This window comes from Cnephaeus nilssonii (assembly GCF_951640355.1).
Source record: "Cnephaeus nilssonii genome assembly, chromosome: 4".
Classification (NCBI taxonomy): Eukaryota; Metazoa; Chordata; class Mammalia; order Chiroptera; family Vespertilionidae; genus Cnephaeus; species Cnephaeus nilssonii.
The window spans coordinates 63,639,370-63,664,310 of record NC_137075.1 but is presented as its reverse complement, the minus strand read 5'-3'; the positions used below and the strand labels follow the sequence as shown (position 1 = coordinate 63,664,310).

Sequence of the window (24,941 nt, the reverse complement as noted above, 5' to 3'; positions counted from 1 at the left end):
GCTGCTAGTATTAGTGGAGAGAAACGGTGAGCCTGTGCGTAAGGTGCGTAAGGGAAATGAATGTAACACGATTATAGTAAACAGTCATTAGCGAACATTGTAGTTCGTTATTAATAATTATGTATAACAAGATATTGTAAAAATTAAGTTAGAAAAAATTTTTTTTATAAGTTAGAAAATTTTTATTAAAATGTTTCTTACATACCGTTATATTGGCTGGGCCGCAAAAATATTCGTGGTGGGCCACATGCAGCCCTCGGGCAGCGAGTTTGACATGCTTGGTTTAGACCTTTATTTCTACAAACACTGGCTGAATCCCTGCTTACTGCTCGGTGCTGAGCAGGCCCTGTGAGAGTTATAAAGATGACTAGGACAGTACTTACTCTCCAGGCCCTTAGGGGCTGGTTGGGGGTTAAGGGCTAAGGTGAGTACCCGGTCACTTTTTATAGAAATACCTTTGGCATTGGGTATTTTCAGCATTTTGCTGTATGTGAAGATGGTACAGGGGCATCTTGAGAGTACCTGAGGTCTGCTTTCCTTGCGCAAAGCCCCGATCCCCCTCTCTCTTTGGAAATTTGGTTGGTTAACATGTGACTGACTGATAAACCTCAGTAGCATGAACCCATGGCTGGGCTCTGTACAGCGAGAAGCCCAGAAATCACTCTGTATGTCTCACACTGATAGGTACATGTGACACACTGACCTGCATCAGAGATGCCTGAGAGGGTGGGATGGGGGTGGGGACCTGAAAGAGGCTTCTTGGTCCCACCCTTCATTTTTTTCTGATGTGGATACTGAGGTCCCAAGAGAGAAAGGGACTTGGACATAGGTGATGGATCCAGGGCACCTGTCCCCGTGCTGTACCCACAGTGTATGGTCTTCCCCATTCACAACCCTGAGTGTTTGAGAGAGGTGATCTGTGGCATTGTCAGGTAATGACAAGGAAACCAACTTGGGGTAAAAAATTCACAGACATGCTGAGAAACAGAGAGCATCCACCTTAGGATGGAGAGTTGAGTATATCAATGAAGAAGTTGCTACAGGAATCTCTTGGACATTAAGATCCAGGTGTGCAGAAGAGAATCGGCCAGAAGAAATAATAGTTTAAGATTTGTACACACACCCATATTCACAAATGCAGACACACATAGTCCGTCCCATCTATTTGATATGAATTTTAGGAAAGTGGAAAGACCTTCCTTTTTATCTCCAAGTAGTTCCTCCACTTGCCCAGTGTGTGATTAAACTTGCCACCATTAAAGTCCCTCTTGGTCAAGGATGCTGTTAAAATGTGAACGTGTTACTTTGAATGAGGTCAGGCTACCCTTGGGAGTCCATGGTCACTCTATGTGACTATGGAAAGGATCCCAGGGGGATGTGGGCCAAAGGGAGGTGCAAAGCTCACAGGAGACAGGCTGGTACAGGAGAACTCCGCACTGGAGGGGAGGTACTTCCCCGTTTTATGAGGGATGACCCTGTACCCCCACAGTGATAGCAGAACCTCAGCCATCCTGGGTTTTTCTGTCTTCTCTTAGCAGTCCCTTTCGTGCTCTGCAGCGTGAATTCATGTTTCAGGTATCAACTGTAGGTCCAGCCTCCTGGGCGCTGCCCAGGCTGCGAAGGCCAGTTGGCTTCATGACTGGGGTGATGAGAAGGCTGTCTGACCCAACTGAGTATTACTGACTACTTGACTCATTGCTCTATCCCTCCCTCCACCACACAGAGAGGTGCGGAAAGGGCAAGGTCAGCTTCCTGAGATATTTCCTTGAGAAAGTGGCTACTTGACCGGGAGGAAGTGAGGTGGAGAGGTGGTGACTTGGGGCCTCCACAGAATAGAACATTTGTGTATTGCCCCCCCCCCCCCCCCCCCCCCCCCCGCCTCTCCAGCTATAGCAGGCAGTTTCCCTTTGCCTGTCTGAATCCAGCTTTTCTTCCAGGCCTGGTTCAAATCCCATAAGGCTTCCCCTGACCCCCCCCCCCCCCCACTCAGTAGTACTTGTCCTTCCCTCCCCTGAACTGCTGCAGCGCTTACTGTTTGCCCACTCACTTGACCCCGAGGCAGATATTTCTTCACATCCAGAACATATTTCTTATTCCATTAGTGTTTGTCCGATCTCCCCAGTTGACTGTAAGCCCTTCAAGTTGTGAGGTGGGTCCTGTGTATAGCACTTAGGACACTGGTTGATAAATGAGGGTGGGGGATACATTAGTGAGTGAATGGATTGATGAATGGACAGTTAGGTGGATGGGGGGTGGTGTGGATGGTACCCTCTAAGCCCAACACTTCTACAGGAACCTACATCATGTCAGCATCTAGGACCTAGACTCTAGACTACGGGAAAGACCAGAGAACTCTGAGTTGCGTTTTTAGTGAAAGCTTTTCTCTATGGAGCCTAGTTTATTTCAGGGATTAAACTTGTGAGCTTATGTTCATTTGACAACAGCATCAAAATGTGCTTATGCTTAAAAATAGATTCCAAAAAGTAATCATACCTCAGCCCGACTTGGCTGTGTTCAGCGGTTTCTTCCGTTTTGTGCCGTAGGAGATTTTTCTGGCTTAAAAAAAAAGGTCAGAGGAAGGAAGTTAGTCTGCAGGACTAGGGAATTAACTGAGCTAACCTGTGAAAGCAGCTGCTATGGGCCTGCGCAGGCAGACACCTGTGACTTTGTGGACAGGGGCCATTTCTAGGTCAGGGTTCAGCTCCCTGGAGACTTCTGGTTCCTGATGCTTATCTTAACTGTATTCTTTTCTGTTTACCCCGAGCTTGGCCAGAGTGACTTCTTCAAAGACTAGATAATAATTTTGAGAAGCATCAGTGGTTTTTGTTTCTCCTCTTTTCTTCATTTACAGCTTGAAACTGGCTTGCTATCATCAAAGAGCATCCTTTCATGCTCTAGAGCGTACTTCTCAAATTGTGTTCCCTGGAGCTCATGGAGTCCCATGAAGTCCCTTTACCCATCATCGGGGTGGGCTCTGAGTGCCTCTCCCCAAAAAGAAGCACCGCTTTTCATCTGGTTTACATATTGGGCTTCTGTGCAAGATGGACTGGAGAGAGGGTTCCACACCTCAAATAAATGTAAAAAGCATTGTCAGGAGACTAGAGAGGCATTGACAACATGGTCAGAGGAGAAACGGTTCATTAGACAGTGGGTTCTAGTAAGTAGCTGGGAGAAAAGGCCATTTGAGCGGCTCTGGGTGCTCTTGTGTTTGCAGGCCTCGTGCTGATGTTTCTGTCTGCTCCAGGGGCCTCTACCCACCGGGTGCTGGCCTGGCTGCTGCTCCTGTGGGCCTCTCGCTCTTTGCTTGTCTACCTACTTCCTGATGTGCTGCCCACCTGGCTTCTCATAAATGTTTGCTCCTTGCCCTCATCTCTCTGGCCTGGGATCCTGACCCACATCCTGCTCTGATTTTTGGTAACTTTATATTTCTTCGCCCTATTTTGGCTTCTTCCTGGATATCTAGTCCCTTGTTTGCTCTAACCTTGGATAACTGTGTCCCGAAGTGTTTTCTGCTTTCCTGGATCCTGGCACCACCTGGGGACCCTGCTTTCTAGCTGCCACAGTCTACCCCAGCACTGTCTATTTTTAAGCTGGGATCTGAGGATGGGCTTCATTGAGGCTGAGTGAGGTTCAGGAAGACACTGGGATTGGAAAATGGAGACCAGGGTTCAGATGTGGCAGTCCAGTGTATGGAGAGGAAGAATAATTCACATTCATGGAGAAATGATCGTTTGCATAATGCTTTCACATACCTGTCTCATGTCATTCTCATTACAACCTGGTGAGACTGGGATATTCTTATTTCTGTGTTACCTCACACAAGGGAACTGAGGCTCAGGGTTATGTGATTTGCTAAAAGTAGTTGAGCTGGAAATAGAACTTGGATCTTTTGACTCTAAATCCTGGACTTGGATATAGGAGATCAGAAACAGGTTGTTTACTAAGGCAGTCAGGGGAAGGATCTTGTTCTTGGGAACTGAAAGTGGCCTCGCTCGAGGTGGATATGTTAGAAAGGGGAGGGTGGAGAGGGGTGGGGCAGCCACAGAGGCCCCACAGTCAAACCTGGCCAGACAAAGAGGTAAGGAGGGGGCTCGGTGACACCATCCCCCGACAGGCTGTTGCTGTAGGATCAGGGTGTGGGTCCTCTGGGATCAGGCTGATCTGGTTCCTGCTGACTATAGATTCAGGCTGCTCCTGTCTATGACTTTGAAACATGTTAGCTACAGGTCTCAACCCCCAACAGTTGAGCTGCACCTGGGATGACCTTGGCTGGAAGCTTCTAAGCATTATCCCTGGCTGTGGCCTTGAAGACTTGCAGGGTAATTCCAGAGGAATCTGCTCATTGTTCTCCAGGGTGGGAAGGGGAACTGCTGTGACCGTTGGGGGAAGCAGCAGGAGGAACCTGGTCTCCACATCCTTCTGCCTTGGAAGACTTCCCATTTGATGATACATCTCCCCTCATGTGGCATCTCATCCCTGGGTTTGCATTCTGTGCAGCTTTGCCTCATCTCCACCTCGATAAACAGTGACTTTGGAGCAAGTTACTAAAATCATGGACATTTAAGAGTTGGCCAAGAAAGGGAATGAGTTAGGCCCACCCTATTCATAGACCTTGCAAAACACCTGTAGCAGCCAGCTGCTGGGGGGCTGCCAGAATACATCTGCTTGGCTGTGGTTTCCCATGGAAGGTGGGGGCCAGTGGTCTGCTCGCTGAAGGTCATGGGGGTGCATTGTCTTTTGAGAATTCAAAACTAAATGATAAAATCGAATAAAGGTCAATCTGTTTTTTATTATCACCATGCACTGGCAAACTTAAACAATGTTAGTGACAAAAATGCTCCTCCCTTTGAGGTGGGCCCCTCTCCTCATTGCTTGACACACCACCGCTGGTTAGTTACCTCAACAGGTTTAGGCCTTAGCCATGCTATCTAGGCCTGCTTCCTGGCCAAATTAACAAGTCACTTCACCTCCCTGAACCTTAGTTTTCTGATCTGTAAAATGGAACTACCAGTAAATATTAATAGAAAAATATAAAGTTCGTTTTGTTAATGTAAAAACATTCAAACCTGTAAAGAATTTTTGAGCCAAGCTGTCGACAATTGCCGGGAAGCAGAATCTCAATGGATTGGGATAATGCTCCAGAGAATGGTGGATTTTCATCTATTTTTGTACTAGTACATTGCAATGAAAGGAGGAGACGATGGGTTACATGCAATCCATTGGTGATAGATTAGAGAGGCGGGAGAAAGCAAAGTGGGGAAACCTCTGGGATTGGATAAAGAATAAAATGATAGACACATACTTCTTTTACTTAGGTGGGTGCAGGATAGTTAACAGTCAACAATTAACATGATAACAATAACAGTGTAGGAATTTATGGTATCTGTCCTGGCACCTAGGGCATTTGGTTGTGCCCTGAGGGGTCCAGAAAAAAGGGAAGTTACAAGTTACCCTGTTATTTCAATGATGTGTTATTATAGATGCAAAAAGACAATAAGCTCAGTTAAGGTAAAGAATGACCTTGTCAGGGAAGATACTGGCCTAGGAGGTGACCACCCGCCATAACTGCTTTTAGTTAAAGTTTAATTTCAGAGCATCCTTTGTGGTTACTTTAGGTCTTGGAGTTAGCAAGACTGCCATGCAGGCCTTCCCTGAGCTTGTCAGGTTAGCGTGTGGCCCCTTTCGTCCACAGCTTACAAAAAGAAAAGCTGGGTGTAAGTGTTGTAATGTCCACATTGCTATACAAAATCCAAATGGGGTGAGATTTGGGTCATGTCTGGGTTATTGCCCTTTGGTAGTGAAGAATTGGGCGGCAATTGAACCAGGCTCTTCCATGAAGCTTAGGAGCTGCTGTTGGAGACACTAACATCATTTTTGGTGCTGAGGAGCTGTTGTAAGTTTACTCCTTATCATCTGGTTTCAGGGCAGACAACAGGAGGCCCTCGTGGGGTGCCACCCTGGGTCCTGCTGAGTTCTGGAATGAGGCCCATCTGTCTCATTCTCTACGCAGCCTGCTCTGTCCTCCCAGGGTGCGAAGTGAGTGAGGAGCGGAGCCCTCCGCCTGGGAAGAGGGGTGTGTTTGAGACATAATTGCAGGAGAGCACGCTGGCAGCAGCCGGGAAGGTAGTTTCTGTGACTTGTGGATTTACTGCCCTCCTAAGTGACTTTTGCAAGCCAGCCTCAGTGCAGAGTTCCGCCCACCCACACCTCCTGCCTTTGTGCAGCACTGGATGGTGAAGTCCTTTCTCGAGCATTATCTCGTGATTTCCCACCAACCCTGAGAGGTGTGCAAGCTAGGTTTTCTCATCCCCCTCTGACAAGGGGGGAAACTGAGGCCCCCGGAGTTGAAGAGGCTGCCCAGGGTCGTGACCAGTTAGTGGTAGGCCTTTGACGAGGACAGCTGCTCAGAAATAGGAATTTGGCGAGTGAAGGGAAAGCTCTCATTTCTGTTCAGAGTTGTCTCCGGCTCTTTGGTGCTTTCTAAGAGGAAGCTTTCTGAGGTGAGGCCTCAGGTGGCAGGTGGAGAAACATGACCTGAGAAGGCAGTTCCTGTCCAAGCCCACGAAGCTTTGATGGCAGGTCAGGACCAGGATTCGGGCCTCCTGACTACCTGCCCTTTGATGCATTAGACCGTGGGTTAGGTATTGACTGTTGCTATGGGGGGAGGGGGACATGCATGTTTTGCATATGTGTATCGATATTTCAGCATTCCCTTAATTTTTGAATCAGTGTTGGCAATAATATCTATTAACGATTGAACGGCTCCCATCTGTTCCCTCTCTGGATGATGCCCTGAGTGACTGTCCTAACCTTAGAGGGGCCCTCACTCTCACCTTTGCCCCATAGCCTAGCTAGATGACCTCTCCCCTCACTCTCACCTTTGCCCCATAGCCTAGCTGGATGACCTCTCCTCTCACTCTCACCTTTGCCCCATAGCCTAGCTGGATGACCTCACCCCTCACTCTCACCTTTGCCCCCATAGCCTAGCTGGATGACCTCTCCCCTCACTCTCACCTTTGCCCCCATAGCCTAGCTCCGTGGTCGGCAAACTGCGGCTCGCGAGCCACATGCGGCTCTTTGGCCCCTTGAATGTGGCTCTTCCACAAAATAACACGGCCTGGGCGAGTCTATTTTGAAGAAGTGGCGTTAGAAGAAGTTTAAGTTTAAAAAATTTGGCTCTCAAAAAAAATTTCAATCGTTGTACTGTTGATATTTGGCTCTGTTGACTAATGAGTTTGTCGACCACTGGCCTAGCTGGATGACCTCTGCATGGGGTAGGGGGGTAGGGGGGTAGGGGGAGGGGAGGAGCCTGAACTTCTGGCTTTGGAGCCTTTCCGATGGGCAGGCAAGGGCCCATCACTGTCACTGTTTTCACCTGCCCGTGAGTCTGCAGGTGCTGATGGACATGATAGAGCACCCTCAGGTCTGGCCTTCATGTCTTCCCTGGGTACAGTGACCAGGGCACGCCTGCATGCAGACTTCCACTCCTGTTATCCCCCATAGCCCAGGGTAACTCTCTGTCTTGATTTGCAAATAAGTATTGGGGCAGTTAGATTTCGGACCCCTCAAGCAGAAACTGTGTTGGTGGGAAAGACAGCAGTCCCCGCCTGCTTCTCTTTCTCCCCCCCGTCCCTTGTCAGATCAAAGAATTTGGGGAGAGGGTAAGGAAAAGGACAAGGAATAGTATGAGTAACAGCTGCACAGTGTCCTCTGGAAAGTGGAGATAATCAGAGAGCTGTTGTGAGTCAGTGCTTCTCGGCCCCGGCTGCACATCACTCACCGGGCAGCTTTGAAGTACAGTAAATCCTCAATTAACGTCATCGACAGGTTCTGCAACTTTAAGCTAAACAATATATAAAGAAGCCAATTTTGCCATAGGCCAATTGATATAAACAAGAGTTACATTTCAGTAGCATCTCATCGTTTGTTGTAATGAAAGGACATTACTCAAGGACAGGCTGCATCCGGATTCCCAGGCTGCAGCCCAGACCCAGGAGATCAGAATCTCTGGAGATGGAACCCAGGCACCAGTAGTTGTAAATTCCTCACAAGACTCCAACGTGCAGCCAGCATTGAGAAGCATTGCTCTAAGGATGAAAAGAATTAGCTAATTGCTTAGAACAGGGATATTCCCACAGCTGGCCATGCACTGGAATCATCAGGGGAGCTTTTAAAATTACACTGATCCCCTGACCACACATTGCAGACCATGTAAATCAGTGACTTCTGTGTCTAATGCCTCTTGCTCAGCCTTCACCCGAGCCACAAACTCGTGTTATAATAGCTACCACTGATCAGTGCTAACTATGGGCCAGCATTACAGACATTTCCAGTCTTCACAATTCCCAGTGTACAGATAAGGAAACTGATACTCAGAGCAGGTAGCCTCTTGCCACGGGTGGCAGTGTAAGTTCCTGAACCAGACCTGTCTGACCTTGAAGTCTGCTCTCACTGCCCAAAGCCTCACGGCCTGGGGGCTGGCCCTAGTGGGGCACATTCCCCACTCTTTCCAGGAACAGCTCAAGAAGAGAGAAAAACCAGCCAGTGTCCCTGGATCTCCTGAGGCTCCCCAGGGCAGGTTGAGTGGAGGACCCCACCCCCGAGAAGAGGGGGAAATGAGCGCTGTTGCCTGGCCTTTGACTCCGCGATGGTCACCCCCTCTCAAGATACCTCCTTTTGGCGGGAAGAAGATGCCTGCACGTTAGGCCTGACCCCCAGGCACCTCCTATTGCCACAGCTGCTCGCACAAAGAGAAAACTCAACCAGGAAAAGCAAACACTCATTTGCTTTTTGAGAGTTGGAGGAATTTTTCAGGCATGCAATATAGAAAAAAATGCCTTTGTTTCCTTCGTAAGAATAGGGGAAGCTCTGTCAAGGTCACCTGAAATAGTGATTTCTGCTTTATAAAAACCTGGTGCCTCCACCTCTGTGTTCTGTAAGTTTATACCAATTGCTTAAAATCCTTACGCTCTGGTTTCTCATCTGTCAACTGGAAAGAGGGAGCTCTGTCTGCCCTCAGGCCTGCTGATGCCAGGCCCCTTGAGGTATCAGAGAGAGAGGAGAGAGTGTGGCATCCGCGCTGAGACTCACAGCCGCCTGGACTGAAAGCTTCGTCAAGTGTTTGCTGGCACCCACTAAAGGACCCAGTGTCCCCAAGGCCCAGAGTGGTTCCAAGTCACCAGCTGTGTTAGAGATCTTGCTTAATGTGTTCACTCCGGCTTTGGGAGGACTGGCTTCACTCCACCTGCGTCAGCCCGGTGTTTCGACAGCTGAGAGCATATCGAGGCATAAATAGCCGAAACTTTAACATTAGTGGACAATGCGATATCAATTTGGCTCCACCAGGTCTTCCCTGCCCACCCCAGCCCCCGGGGCCCTCTCCCTCCCCAGAGCTCCCTTTGATCCCTGCCCTTTACTGCCTGGCACAGAGCCTGGCACAGAGCAGATGCGCAGCCAGCGTTGAGTGAATGAGGATGTGTGTCTGGTGACATCTCTACAGCATGTTGGCATATGTATTCCTTGCTGGCTCTACTTGACTCTTTTGTGTGTGTGTCACTTAGGTTTATTTCGAAAGTTGCCTCATTGAGTATTATTATAGTAGTGGAATGGTTCAGATGTGTGCTGTTTTCTGAGCTTGAGGCAGATCTCCAGAGCATTTCATTGTGTAGCTCTTACCCCAGAGCCACTAAGAGAGTATACATCCCAAGTGTGGAGTCTGGTGGCCCCTTATTAAGCTTAACCTAAGACTCTCTGAGTTCTGTCTCAAGCAGTGGGTGTTGTGGCTGGCAAGAAAACATGGGGCCATGGTGGAAGGGGTGTGGGAGGACCCTAGGAGGGGTGGCCACCGGGCAGTCTCCAGGGTCTTAGAGCTGCCCTCACTGGATGCCTGGACTGAGATGGTGAAGCAGAGGCTGCTGGCCTTCCCTTGGGGTGGGCACACCCAGGGGAGCTGGCTCAGCACCGCCTGCTGCTCTGGCATGGACACCACATTATGGCTGCTGTCCTGGTCTACAGAGTGAAGGCTTCCAGGCCCAGCCCTGACTCCTGTATCTTAGAGGCTTTGTGGACAGTGGGCTAGGTGCCCATCGCTGGGGCCTGGCCTTGCCATTAACCCTGTGATGACCTCAGGAGAGTGACTTGACTTCTGTGCCTCAGTTTCCAAACATTCTACAGCTCTGTGGTCCCATCAGCCCTCTCACCGTGATGAACTCCCACCTCTAGTTATTCACAGTGTTAGGCTGCCTCCACCCCCACCAGGCTCCCCACCAACCCAGCCTGCAGAGCCTCTGGCCCGGTATTTACATTAAGTGCATCATCCTCATATTTGCCGGGTCCCCCTATTGTCCAGCTGCTTGGCTCATGTCAGGTAATCGAGATTTTACTTGTGGGGAGGAGGTTGGGAGCAAAGGGGCAAAAATGTGAATATAGGGGGAGGTGTTTGTCACTCACCTCACAGTTCCCAATGGACGAATCTGTGCTTGTATCCAGATACGGGAGACTCAGCTGGATGATTCTTAGCATTAGTATTTTGACCATGCCGGTATTTTTAAAAATCCTTCCCAAGGATATGTTTTTACTGATTTTGGAGAGCAAGAAAGGGAGAGAGAGAGAAATACCAATGTGAAAGAGAAACGTCAATCAGTTGCCTTCCCTACATGCCCTGACCAGGGATCAAACCTACAACCTAGGTGGTGGGAATCGAACCTGCAATCTTTTTGGTACATGGGATGATGCTTCAGCCAACTGAGCCACCTGGCCAGTGTATGCTAGTCTTTTTGTTTTTCCTTTCTAACCTTTCCATTACATAATATAGGCCTCTGGGCATTGTGATTTCATCTGGTGAATACTAGACTTGGGTTCCAGCTGAGGCTTTGGAATGAAAGGCTGTGTAGGTTTTTTGTGTGTTTTTTTGGTTAATCCTCACTCGAGAATATTTTCTCCATTGACTTTAGAGAGAGTGGAAAGGAGGGAAGGAGGGAGGGAGAGAGAGAAAGAGAGGGAGAGAGAGAGAGAGAGAGAGAGAGAGAGAGAGAGAGAGAGAGAAAGGGAAACATCGGTGTGAGAGAGACACAGCGTTTGGTTACCTTCTGTACATGTCCCGACAGGGGCTAGGAATCAAACCTGAAACCCAGGTAAGGGCCCTTGACTGGGAATCGAACCCGTGATCCTTTGGTGGACGGGCCAATGCTCTGTCCACAAAGCCACACTGGCCAGGGCAAGGCTGTGTCATTTTGATCACATCAGTAACCTTTCAGGGCCTCGGTGTTCACATCTGTACACTGGAAACAACAATGCTAACATTCATTCAGGGTCCATATGAACAGAAGGGAAGCCCAGGACCTGTCCCGTCTCAGCCACTGGCTGATGGCCAGGTGGGGATGCTGGCTGGTGGCAGGATTTGTGCTGAGCTGGCAGAGTGACTCTGAATTAGTGTCCCGGAAGGCCACAGTGACACCCTAATTGTGTGAGTCTGTGTCCCCACAGCGGCCAGTTTGCCATTGTGAAGAAGTGCCGGGAGAAGAGCACCGGGCTGGAGTACGCAGCCAAGTTCATCAAGAAGCGGCAGAGCCGGGCCAGCCGGCGGGGCGTGTGCCGGGAGGATATCGAGCGGGAGGTGAGCATCCTGCGGCAGGTGCTGCATCCCAACATCATCACGCTGCACGACGTCTTTGAGAACCGCACCGACGTGGTGCTCATCCTGGAGCTGTGAGTGGGCTGCCGGGACCCATGGTGGGCAACAGGGGCAGGCCAGGCGGCGGAAGCTCCAGCCACAGGCCCCAGAGGAGGCGAAGTTAGTGGTGGGTGGTTGCCCTCAGTGACCCCTAGCCTCTTTCTAAACCTGGGGGAAAGCAGGGGCCAAGCAGCAGGAGAGAGGGGACAGTCAGGTCTGGCTTTCATGGGCCCTGGGGATCAAAGGGAAGGGATGGCTGGCTCTGGGTCATTTCCTGGCTGGCAAGCAGGTGGGAGGATGGAGCGGGGAGCGGAGGGGGCAGCAGGGGAGAGTGTCAGGCCGGGGTCTGTTCTATGACCAAGGGAAACAAACATCCTTTGGGCTCTGCGAAGCCCTTCTCCAGCCCTTTCCTGGAAAAATCTACTGCATTTGTGCTGTGATGCCTTTATTGTTACAATAACTATTATTTAGAGAGCATTTGCCACATGTTTCATGCTTGTCATCTGTTTAGTACTCACGGGGACTGTGATGAAGGAAGTATCCTACTAACACAGAGAGGTTGCTTTACAGTCACTGTGCCAGGCACGTCTCTTACCTCGTCTATTCCTCATACTAACCCCATCACACAGAGACTCATATCTCTATCTATATATCTATATCTATATCTATCTCTCTCTCTCTCCATATATATATATTTATTGATTTCAGGGAGGAAGGGAGGGGGATAGAGAATGAGAGAGAAATATCAATGATGACAGAGAATCATTGATCGGCTGCCTCCTGCACACCCAACATTGGGAATCGAGCCTGCATCCTGGGCATGTGCTTTGACTGGGAATCCAACCGTGACCTCCTGGTTCATAGGTCAACACTCAACCACTGAGCCACGCCAACTGGGCGTATGTTGCTTTTTAATTTATTTTTTAAAAATATATTTTATTGATTTTTTACAGAGAGGAAGGGAGAGGGATAGAGAGTTAAAGACATCGATGAGAGAGAAGCATCGATCAGCTGCCTCCTGCACACTCCCTACTGGGGATGTGCCCGCAACCAAGGTACATGCCCTTGACTGGAATTGAACCCGGGACCCTTCAGTCCCCAGGCCGATGCTCTATCCACTGAGCCAAACTGACTAGGGCACAGAGACTCTTCTTATCCCCATTTTACCAACAAGAACACTTGGGCCGGGTCACTTACCAGATCTGTTAGCCAGGAAGTGGTGGGGTTACCGGACCGAACCAGGCCCAAACTTTCAATAGTAGCCAGCCAAAAGACAACACAGATGATTTTATGAAAAGGAACTTTATCGCAGGCTTGTACACATGGAACAGGCCAGGGATCACTCCCAGAACAGTGTTCCTCAAGCAAAGCATCTGATCCAACTTTATTGGGGGAAATCGTGCATAAACATCAAGGTGAACTTTGTCATTGAATGTATAGGTGGGGACAGGCCAGGGCACCGACAGTTAGGAAACTGCCTGTACATATATCGCATATTCAAAAATGGTGGGAAATCTCCGCGTCTGGTTGGAGATTTTAGTATTATAATGAGAATATAATGAGGAAAGTTCAGCAGGAGGTCACTGGAGGGTCTTTCAAGCTGGTCTCACGGTTTCAGCTGGTTCACCCCCTGGTTCTGCAAAACGTCCTGGGCTTGTTCCTGAACAGTCCCTGGCGATCCTCTACGTCGGGGATTGCAGTTGTTATGGAAGGAATTTTAGCTGATTACGTCTTGGTCTTTCTGGGAAACTTAGCAAATTATGAGATAATGCATCACACAAACCATATAAAGTCTAGGGTGATCTAAGTGAGGTTCCAGGTTAATCAAGGCAAAGTTAGAAACTCTAAGCAAAAAGTTAATTTACGCTAGGCTACTGCTAGGCTACATGTATAGGTTAGGTTGCACCAGGACTTGAGTCCACACTGCTTGTGCAGACAGCTGTGAGCATGAGGTAAGATGGCCTTATGCTGGCCCATCCTGGTGAAATTTGGATAGGTGACACCACGTTCTCAGGATTGTCCCTCCTGGAGATGTCTCCATGGAATGGGGATGTGGGGTTCTGGCAGACAAGCGAGTTTGAGTTGGGCTGTGGCACAAGTCACAGTGGCTGTGCCCAGTCAAGCAGCAGGTCACTGTGCTGAGAAGGTTCTGAGCCTCGTAGGCGTGTATGCATCTGCCAGTTAGCCGAGGAGTGGTGGCACTTATCTCAGCAGTCCTTGACTTTGTGACCTTGGGCAAAGTCACCTCATCCACCTGAGTTTCAGATCTCATCTGTAAACCAGGCAGCCATCCTTAACCTGCCTACAGGAGGGGTGGACCACTGGCATTGAGACCATTCTAATTTGAGAACTATGCTCTGTCTTTGCCAGGATATAGATTTATGTGGCAGATGGGCATTTGCATGCTCTTGCATTTGATTCTTAAATTATCATCTCAATGTTTAAATGCACGTGTTGCCTATGTTCCCCCTTCTCTAACTCCCAGCATCCTCTCTATTTCTCCCATGGACCCTTCAGCCAGTTGGACTAATTGGTGTATGCACCTGCCTGGCCCCGACAAGCCTGGTGGGTTCCCACAGTGTGGCCAGCCATGTGGACAGCCCAAGGTGTGACATCCCCCAAGGCTAAGGGTCACTGGTTGGCACACGGATTCCCAGCAGAGAGTGAGAAGCCCATCTTCACTGGGAAGGCCAGGCCACTCCTTTAAAAACTCCACTATCAACAAAACACTACAGCAACTGAGAAGAAATTACATTCATAATCCTACCACCCAACCATAGCTATTTATGTTTTTTTGTGTGGTTCCTCTGTTTTTATCTATTTGTACACAGTCATCGTCCTTATAAATTTTCCTGCTCTACTTTCCCTCCCAGTTCACATAATTCCATAAATAGCTTTTTTTCTTTTAACTGACTATATCATGTTTTATTAAATTACATACCTGTCTTTCCTTCTTGTTGGTCATTTGGTTTTTACTTTGCAGCTTTTAATCATTATAAATTTTACTGCCTTAAAACAACCTTCTTCCCATAATTTCCCCCTTTTGTTTTGAATTCATTCTTTCAGATAAATCCTCAGGACTGGGATGACTAGGCTGACATTTTTAGGGCTCCTGATATCCTCACTTGCATACATTGATGTTGGTTAACCAGTACCACCTGCAACACAGCAGTGTTCCTATTTGCCTGCAGCCTTGCTAACCCTGTGTCACTTATTTTAAAACAGGGTTCATTAATTATTGACCTGCATAGTTAGAAAATGATACTTTGTTGTCATTTCTTTTGTTGTTGTTAATCCTCACCTGAAGATATTTTCCCACTGATCTTTAGAGAGAATGGAGGCGGGGCAGGGGTGGTTGGTGAGAGAAACATCAATGTGAGAGAGACATATCGATTGGTTGCCTCCTGCTTGCACCCCAGCTGGGGCCCAGGATTGAACCTGCAACTGAGATATGTGCCCTTGACTGGGAATCGAACCCTCGACCCTTCAGTCTGTGGGCTGACTCTCTAACCACTGAGTCACACTTACCAGGGCACTTTGTTATTTTAATTGGCATTTCTGTAATCGCTGGGGAAATTGTCTGTTTCTCCCTGTTTATAGAACCCCAGGAGTTGGGGTCTGGGATGATCTTGCGATGCCCCTGTTTCTCCCAGCACGACTCATGGTCAACCAACAGTTATGTGCCTTCTTGAGAGCTGTCACCATTCATATCATCCGTTGTCACACTGCTGCTTCTGTGACTTGCTTGAGCTGCTGTGCTTGTTGAGTTCTGTCTGTTCCTAGTTTCTCTGTCTCCTCCTTACTTTCAGGCTGTCTCACTGCTCTCAGGGAGCCTGTCTGTGCACAGGGTGCTAGGAGTTGCTAAGACTGTGCCTAAACCATGCATGCTCTGGGAATGAGAGGGAGGACCTCCTGGGAGAGAAGGGCTTTCCATGGGCTTTTGTGTTTGGACTTGGTGACTCCTGTTGGCCTCCTGGTCCTCACTGTGCCCTGGTAGGTTAGTGGGTTTGCCCAATAATTAAACACGGGTATTAGTGCCCACCTGCTCAGTTGTAATTTGCAAGTTTTGTGGTTGGGTTTACATTGATACCACTGCCCTCTCAGCACCTGTCGTCTGGGGTGGGCTTCCTCCTTGTTTCTGCTAAGGTGTCCAGCACTAGGTGGACATGCTCAGCCCTGATTTAGGTCCCTTTCAGCTGTTATTACCTCAAGCAGGACCTCCTTAGCAGCAGCTACCTCTGGCCAGGGCTATTGAAGGCTAGGCTGGGGAGGATTTAGTTGTCCCTATAATTGATTTCTGTGTGGTGTAAAGAATATTTTCAAAATCTCAATAGATTAGCTCATGTCACACGTGAAGCTTGCTCTGGAAAACATACGTCTGCTCTGGGAGGGTTGGGCTGGTCTCCCGTCCCAGGCCCCTGGCCTCTCTGGGGCCTCCTTGACTCTACATTAGTGGAAAGCGGTACCCTGGCAGTTGCATTCCAGAGAATGGCCTGGCAGAAGGCTCCAAGGTGGAGGCAGTGCTTCCCAGTTCCCCAGATTGAGTCCAGCTTCCTCAGCCCCGATGGATCGGTCAGCATTCTTCAAATCACTGCCTGCAGGTCATTTGGACACACGTTCCTGAGAGAGTGCTGAAAAGTGTTTCTAGCCGGGAGACCAACCTGCAGGCAGGAAGGAGGCAAAGGTCTGATTAGCAGGAAGGGGACTGATGGTGGGGACTCTGGAAGGAGAGCAGAGGAGGCCCAGCCCGTTAGGTTTTGCTTTTCATCTTTAAGCTAAACAGGTTTGGGACATGAACGGAGAGAAGCGTGGGAGGAAGTGGGCAAAGGCTCCAGGGAAGAGGGCATGGGGCTGAGAAATCCCTGGGAGAAACTATGTTAGGGGGAAAATGAACAGAATATTGAGATGAGTTGCCTGAGCACTGATGTGAGTGACCCCATCATGGGTACCTAGGACTGGTATGCTCACCAGTCTCCCCTTTTCTGGGTCTCTGGGGAAGATTCTAAGGGCCACTGTGGCCGTTCCCTTCTTCATTCAAAGGAGACATGGTCTCACCTGGTCGCTTGCCCACATCACACCTTCAAACAGAATGGCGGATGTCCCCCAGAGTCGTCACATAGCCTTTACATCAGGGACTTTGGGTGGCCAGACACCTCTGCATCAACATGATATTCTTTTGCATTTATGCAGCATTCCCTCTAAGGTGGGAATGACAAGATGTGCCCAAGGTCACAACCTCACAGGACCCAGCAGCGTCTTGGATATTAGAAAGCAAGGGCTGCTGGGTCCTGTGTGTTTCAGAGGGGGCAATATGGTTTTGAAAATTTTCCAAGTGCTCTAGACAGGTCTCTTACAAAGGCCAAGGCTTCCCTTCTATGCAATCTAGATTATTCTATGTCATGTTTATATTTAAAAGTTTTTCTTTCCTTTGTTCTTTTATTCACCTACCTTCTATTGAATGTCTTTCTTGTACAAGATGCTGCGGAAGCAAAGATAATCCAGCTGGGGAGATAGACAATGATACCCAGTGTGATGAGGGCATGGGTGCTGCTGAGCAGGGATCTCAGAGCACGTGCCCAGGGCCTGGGGTGGCTTCGAGCTGTCCCTTTCGCCTCAGCAATTCCAGCTTTGTAACGTGGTGGACTGATGCTGAGAAGGTCTGTGTCTAAACGGTGGTTCTGCCACTTACTAGCTGTGTGACCTTGGGCTAGTCACCACTCTTGGGGACCTCAGTCTTCTCACTTGAAAAATCAGAACATGCCCTAGCTGGTTTGGCTCAGTGGATAGAGCATTGGCCTGTGTACTGAAGGGTCCCAGGTTCGATTCTGGCCAAGGGCACATGCCTGAATTGTGGACTTGATCCCAAGTAGGGGGCATGCAGGAGGCAGGCTATCAATGATTCTCTCTCATCATTGATGTTTCTGTGTCCCTCTCCCTTCCTCTCTGAGATAAATAATAATATATTTTTTTTAAAAAGAAAAAAATTCAGAACAGAAGTTCCATCTACTCCTTAGGGTGAATGTGAAAGAATGCTTGAGGAAGCACATGGCACAGGTGGCAAACTCTAAATAAACTCTAAATGAAGCCCTCCACCACTGTTACCCCTGACAATGATGTAGCATAGTATTTACTCAGAGATCACGGTATTTATTGAGGCTCTCATAGAACTTGTCCAATTTTACAAGATTCTTCCCACCTGCGCCAGGTGGGGATGGGGCAGAGGATGACCTCACTCGTGAGACACATGGTGAAATAGTGCACTAGCCGCGTCCCACACACTTCAGCGACTGCAAGGCTGCTCTAGTTCCAGCACCTGCCCCAGGTGGGGGTGGGGCAGAGCATGACCTCACCCGTGAGACACGTGGGGAAATAGTGCACCAGCCGCGTCCCACGCACACCCAGGCAGCCACTTCAGGCCACACCCAGCTCACTCTGAGTAGAGGGGCGCTGCAGCTCTTGCAGACAATATGCTTGCATGTGCCATCTTATCGCACCCTCTCTTCACTCTCTCACCTCCCCCTTCTCTCTTTCTTGCCTCCTCTCTCTTTCTCTAAATATTTTCTCAGCATCTATTATGTGGCAGACACTAGACATACAGATGAGTACCTAACTCATGGCTCCTGCCCTTGAGAAGCTCACAGCCCAGCAGGAACATGTGCTTCTGACATTGGTCCATCTACTTAAGGGAGATATTTTGGCTCCATTTGGCGGATGTGGAGAGAGACTTGCTAGGAAGTGGCAGAAGCAGCATTCCAGCAGGCCTGCACCTCACCTCCAAAGCCGGCCAGGGCGCAGGGAGTTAATGCCACGTACATGTTCCACGCTCACCCTCACCTCTGGGCCTTTGCTTGTGCTGTTTCCTGTCATACCTGTCCTCATTCTCTGCTTCCTCCGTCCAGGCCCTGCCCAAGTCTCACTGCGTCCCCAGCACCTTCTCCCACCACTTGAGCCTGTGCTAACCACATATAACACAATCACATCATAACAGAAGTCCCCATGGATGGAGCACTGTCATGTGCCAGTCACTGTGCCAAGGGCCTGGCTTGGTTCACTGGCTAATTAGCTCATCAGAACAAGCCTAGCATGTAGACCTCCTCATTACCCTCAATGTCTGAGGGACATTGCTGAGAGAGTTAGGGCAACTAGTCCCAGTTACACGCTAGTGCGTGGAAACAACATCAGACTGTGGTTGGGGCTGGGAAGGATTTAGTTGTCCATATAAATTGATTTCTGTATGGCGTAAAGAATATTTTCAAAATCTCAATAGATTAACTCATGTCACATGTGAAGCTTGCTTGGAGCCTCTGTTTCTTCAATGGTGAAATAGGAAAAAAATAGTGCTTCACTCATAGGGTATTGTGATGATTGAGATAATGTGTATGCAGTATACATAATGCACAGAGTAAGTATTCAATAAATGTGAATTACTATTATGTTGTTATTGTAAAAATACAGGTTCCAAGGCTCTGCTGCTTGAGGCTACAATTCGGTAGGGGCTGTAGTGGGACCTGGGAATCTGCATTTTAAATGCATTATCTCGGTGATCGGGTTCTTGGACCACCTGTCCCAGGTCCCTTCTTGAGACCTTTTCCTGAGGTGACCCTTGGCTCTGTCCCAGCCCCAGAGAAGCACATGCAGGCTGGATACCCCGGCCTCTGACAGAGGACAAACCAGCCCAGAAGGGGTGCCCGACTTAGCAAATACAAACCTCCTGCTTTACCTGGCTATCCTAAATTCAGATAAAACTGTAAACTAGTACCTGAACAGGGGAGATTCTTTTTGCTCTGTGGGTCTCCATTTCTGTCACATCAATTATAAGGTGCAAGAGTGTGGAGTGTGAGGACAAAAGTATTTTATAGTTTTTAGAGATTAATATAATTAATGGGTCTTTATGTTTAAATTAGGGACGTTTGACGAGGCCATCTGTTATAAAATCAAAGAAAGGGGCTTTAGGAGCCATCTTGCTCAATCTGCTCGTTTTGCAGGTGAGGAAACTGAGGCCTGCCGGGAGGGGAAGTGAGTTGTCCAAGGTCAGTGCAGGGCTAGTGGGAACCTAGGTCTCCAGTTTCTGGCCCAGCATATGTTACTTTTCCACCCTGCAGCACTTGTTTCTGTTCTCTGCCACCTCAGACATATGTGGGGCGAGGTGACACCCAGAGTAACCAGGGCCCTGGGCCTAGAGCCTTCGCAGAGACCTTTCTGGTGACACCTTCAGGATGGGTCCTGCCCTTGTGAGCCAAAGGGAAGAACACAACACAGAAGCCAAGTCAGCCCCTGGCTGGACAAAGCCCCAGAGATGGGCGAGGGATTCTGCCACGCAGGGTGCTCAGGGGTCAGGTTCAGGACCTGGAGCCATCGGCCTGGCCTCGGGGCACAAGGCTGACTGGGCGTCCTGCCGGTTTCTTGCAGGGTGTCTGGAGGAGAGCTCTTTGACTTTCTGGCCCAGAAGGAGTCCCTGAGTGAGGAGGAGGCCACCAGCTTCATTAAGCAGATCCTGGACGGAGTGAACTACCTTCATGCCAAGAAAATTGCTCACTTTGATCTCAAGGTCAGTGAGGGGGGAGGGAGGTGAGGGAAAATAATCAATTTAGGAAGAATGGGCCCAGTCTCTCCCGATGTCATTGCCAAGAGGGGTCAGTGCCCACGTGGCTCTCCTCCCTCATCTTACAGTTGAAAACTCTGAGCTCCTGGGAGAGAAAGTGTCCCCCTCCAAAGGTTCACTGAACAGATTAGGATTTCTTCACATAGGCGGACTGCAGGAAGCTTCTTAATCAGACCACAGGCACCTATCTCTTTCAGGAGCAGATGGTGTAATTTTTAAATAAGTAGACCAATGACAGGAAACTTGAAACCAAACACATTTAACAAGATTGAACTTTTCGGTAAGAAAGAGCTAACTCCTGAGGAGGCAGATCTTGAAGTGTTCAGAGGGGACGGCTGAGGTTGGTTGGCGCTCCAGACCCACCACAGCACAGCCTCCAGCATCCCTTGACCAGAGGTTGTCTATCTTGGATCCCAGGACCATTGGCCTCCCTCCCCCACCCCACCCCGTACTGTGGCCATCAAATTGCTTCCAGGGGCCACAGATCATTTGTGGTAACTGCTCTTCAAGGTTGAGAAAGTTCACTGTGACCACATAGGACTTCAAAAAGCAAGAATGTGGTCAAAGTAGGATGGTCAGTTCCCATAGAAACTGAGCTCCTTTGCAACGACTGATGAGCCTGTACAGACACCCAAAGCATGAAGAGATCTAACCCATGATCAAAGGGACTTGTTTACTGGGGAGGAGACCCACTCACTTTTCTATCCAGAAACTCCTGTTGTGTTTCAAGCACTGTGCTGGGTGCCTGAATATTGCTACAGATCCAGAATCAACTGAGGCCCTGTCTAAGCTTAGTTCCTCCTTTGCAGGGAACTTAGTGCAGGAAGCAAAAAAGAAAGATCAACAATTCTAAGTTGATAGAGGGAAGTACATGGGGCTGGGAGCCTAAAGGAGGGGCATTTAAGTCAGAATGAGGTATTTGAGAGGGCTTCCTGGAGAAGGTGGTATTTGGCTTGAGTTTTTTTGTGTTTTTTTTAAATGAACTTTTCTTAAGAAGAATCAAGAATTTTTTTAATGAAAGTTTTTTTAAAAAAATATATATATTTTATTGATTTTTTACAGAGGGGAAAGAGAGGGATAGAGAGTTAGAAACATCGATGAGAGAGAAACATCGATCAGCTGCCTCTTGCACACCCCCTACTGGGGATGTGCCCGCAACCAAGGTACATGCCCTTGACCTGGAATCGAACCTGGGACCCTTGAGTCCGAAGGCCGACGCTCTATCCACTGAGCCAAACCGGTTTCAGCATGAAAGTAGTTTTTAAAAAATATGTATTTTATTGATTTTTTACAGAGAGGAAGGGAGAGGGACAGAGAGTTAAAAACATCGAGGAGAGAGAAACACTGATCAGCTGCCTCCTACACGCCCCTCACTGTGAATGTGCTGGTAACCAAGGTACATGCCCTTGACCGGAATCGAACCCGGGACCCCTGAGTCCGAAGGCTGACGCTCTATCCACTGAGCCAAACTGGTCAGGGCTTGGCTTGCGTTTTGAAGGACAGGCAGGCTTTATCAGAGGGGAAGGGCCTCCTTAGGAAGAGAGGCCAGCAGGGTACATGGTCCCAGAATACCACAAAGCATTCAGGGAAGTAAGGCAAAGAGTGAATGTGCTGAATGGCTGGAGAAGTCAGGAGGAGAGAAGGAGGCAAACATGAGGGTGTGGGAACCTAGCCAAGGAGACAGAACTTCACCCGTGGGGGCCAGGTGAGCAAGGAGTGTGTTTCAGAAGGATCCCTCTGACCAGGAGGATGGATAGAATGGTGGCAAAACACTGGAGGCTGGAGTCCCAGCCAGGAGGTTATACATTTATCAGGTGAGATGTGACAAGTGCCAAACTAATTTGAGAAGGGGACAGATGTAAGACCTATTTCAGAGGTTGATCTGAGGATTGATTGGGTGCCTAATTAGATGTGGGAGATGAGGGAGAGGGCAGAGTCCAGGATGGCACTGACTTGGGGGACTGGTCCAGAGGGTATGGCTTATCTACTGCCTCACAGCAATTGCAGAGGGTGGGCTCTGTTCCGGCACATGGATCTCACCCCCGCACTTACTCTGCATTGTGAGGGGACATGCTGTGAGTCTCCTCCGCATGGTTCCCCCCTCCTAATGCCAGTTGTTATTATCTCGCAGTATATTGAATTCCTCCAATAGAAGATGTCTTACAGAGCTTCTCTTACATGTCAAGGGGTAAAAGTTGGGGTCACCAAGGAGGGTGTGGCCTGGGCAGACCTTTGGACCTCAGTGTGGTAAGACATCAAATAGGAAACACTCTACCCAGATCACACCTGTGCCTCCTTCCTGGTCATACTATAGGCAGTGAACTTGTTTTCATGTCTTTGCTGGATCCAGGAGACCAGTCTCAAAATGGGCTCCTTTGTCTGTTCTCTAACGGGTCCACACACTCTAAGGGTACGAGGCGTGCGTGGGTGTTAGCAGCACCCTCGCCCTAACACCCGCAGGAGGAGTTGTGGAGGAGAAGAAGGAGTTGTGAGGCCCGCAGGCCCCATGACTACAGCAGGTTCGTGCTGTATAGTTTGCTTCTGTGGTGGCTCTCAGTGGTTGGGAGGCGTGCTGGCTGGGAGTTAGCAGGTCAGGGTTTGTGTCTCCCTCTACTGTGTACCAGGATACAAATGAACCTCAGTTTTTCAGCTTCAATGCAAACAATAATACCTGCCTGGCAGAGTTGTTGTGAGGGTTAGAGAGAAGTGGCATGAAGTGCTGAATACCAAGGAGGTGCTCTGTAATAGTAGCTGGTGTTGTCATTTCCCTGTCTAGAACAGAGGAAAAGAACACACAACTCTTGTCACAGTGTTTTGGGCCCCAATAGACTAGGAAAACAAAGCCTGTTGGTGCCATTTAAACTGCCCAGCAGAGAGCTGAGATTGGTTGCTGGGTGGGGCTGCTGTGGAGGATGTCTGGCTCCTGGGCTCAGTCTGGACATTTTCCACAATCTGGAGACAGTCTGGGTTTCTCCTGGATGCGTGCAGGGCGAGGATGCTGCTAACACCCACCCTTAGAGCTGTGTGGACTCAGCCTTCTGACTCCCCCACCAGTGGGTCCCTTGGTCTGGGCCCAGCTAGGCACCTTTAGGAAGTGATAAGTGGCTGACCTCATGGTTGGATAGACACTTCCTGGAGCCAGAATGTGCGTGTGTGTGCCCCCCGGCTGAAGCTTTCCGCCCGCCCAAGCGGATCATGCCGAAGATCCAGCTTAGAGGGGACTTCTTGGTTCCATATTGTCTCCCACCCTATAAAATTCATTTTATATGAATGCATTACTATTCCTGGTCTTCACTCCCAACGAGGGGGGAGGGGTGTCTCGGTTTTCCCCTCCTGTTTTATCCTGTTATATTTTTATTCTGCCTCACCAGGTGAGCCAGGCTAGCCAAACTGCCCCGTTAACATGTGTCCATGTTGTGTCCACGTTCCTACCCATGACCTGTTCTCCACTCTCACTTTCCAGCTTGATGGAGGAAGGTCAGCCTTTGGAATATGAATGGCCTCTACTCCTATGTCAGCCGTTGTGCTGGGCACGGTGAGGCTCTGTCCCTGCTTACGACATGCTCCCAGCTTTGTCGCAGAAAGCAGACGAATGGACACAAAAATGTTGATAAGCAGTCTTGGTAAACAGATCATGGCATGCTGTTGCCCAGAAACCTCTGATGGATCCTTTTCACCCATGGGGTAGATAAATGGCCCCATTCTCAGCATGGCTTTCAGGCCTTTCTTATGCTGCCTTAGCCTTTAGTCTGGCCTCATCCACCTTCCCCCACTCCAAAACATTAGCCCCACCAACAGGACCACAGATACTGTTCTGGCCTCTCTCCTCCTCTGTTCCTGCTGTTCCCCCATCCAGGAAACGGCTGCTCTTCCTTTCCTATGCCTATGGACTTCCTGTTCATTCTTCAAGGCCCAGCAGAAACACCATTTTCTCTGGGAAGACGTTCCCACCCCTGTCACCTCCCAAATCATCACTGAGAACTGACCTGCCTGTCTGCTTCTGTTGTCCTTTGTACAGACTGCTGCTGGGAGCATTATCCCTGTGAGCATTCCGCTGCTTGTGTCTAGCACAGTGACTCAATGTTGTGCAAATAAGTAAATGAATACCTTAGTAAGACCAAATGCATGCATGGATGGCAAAGGCCCTTTTATGTCCCCTGGAAAAAGCAAAAGAGGTCGCAGGCAGATTTCAATTCGGTGATCGGAACATTTATTGAGGGTCTATTTTATGCCACAGAGTAGAGTGACAAACATCAATGTAATATAGTACCTGCTTTCCAAGGGCTCACCATCTACTAGGAGATGTCGTAGTGGGGTTCAGTGGGGAGGCCACCTGAAATAGAAGCTGACCCAAGAAATGTTCACTTCCAAGAGGTAAATTCTGCCCCAGCAGAGTGAATACCATCCCGGTGTGTGCTGTACATTCGCACAGAAAGGCCTGCTGGAGTGGGTAGGTGGGTAGAGGTAGATGATGTTGCCCTGTATTTACATAGATGGGAGGGACACTGGGGCTGACTGCCCCTCAGTATCGGCAGCACCTGATGTGCCTTCAGACATGTCTTCCACGGGATGGATTACCAGGAAATGGGGCTCGGTGCTACACAGGAACCTCGCCCTCGTATGTGATCCCAACACAAATAAAAGCCTTGTAAAGGGCGTTTTTATGTG

At 49.1% G+C, this 24,941-nt stretch overlaps 1 protein-coding gene across 6 annotated transcripts in view; it reads left to right on the top strand.

The window, feature by feature from the left end:
• The window catches only part of DAPK2 (death associated protein kinase 2), a 114,721-nt gene that overhangs the window by 53,790 nt on the left and 35,990 nt on the right, over window positions 1-24,941 (top strand). For 5 of the 6 annotated variants that reach the window (XM_079769280.1, XM_079769278.1, XM_079769279.1 and 2 more), the window contains exons 3-4: window positions 11,485-11,706; window positions 20,081-20,219. In XM_079769280.1, coding sequence (XP_079625406.1) covers window positions 11,485-11,706; window positions 20,081-20,219 — 361 coding nt within the window. Of the gene's footprint in view, window positions 1-11,482; window positions 11,707-20,080; window positions 20,220-24,941 lie in introns of those variants that run through there. The other variant, XM_079769282.1, reaches the window with a different exon arrangement.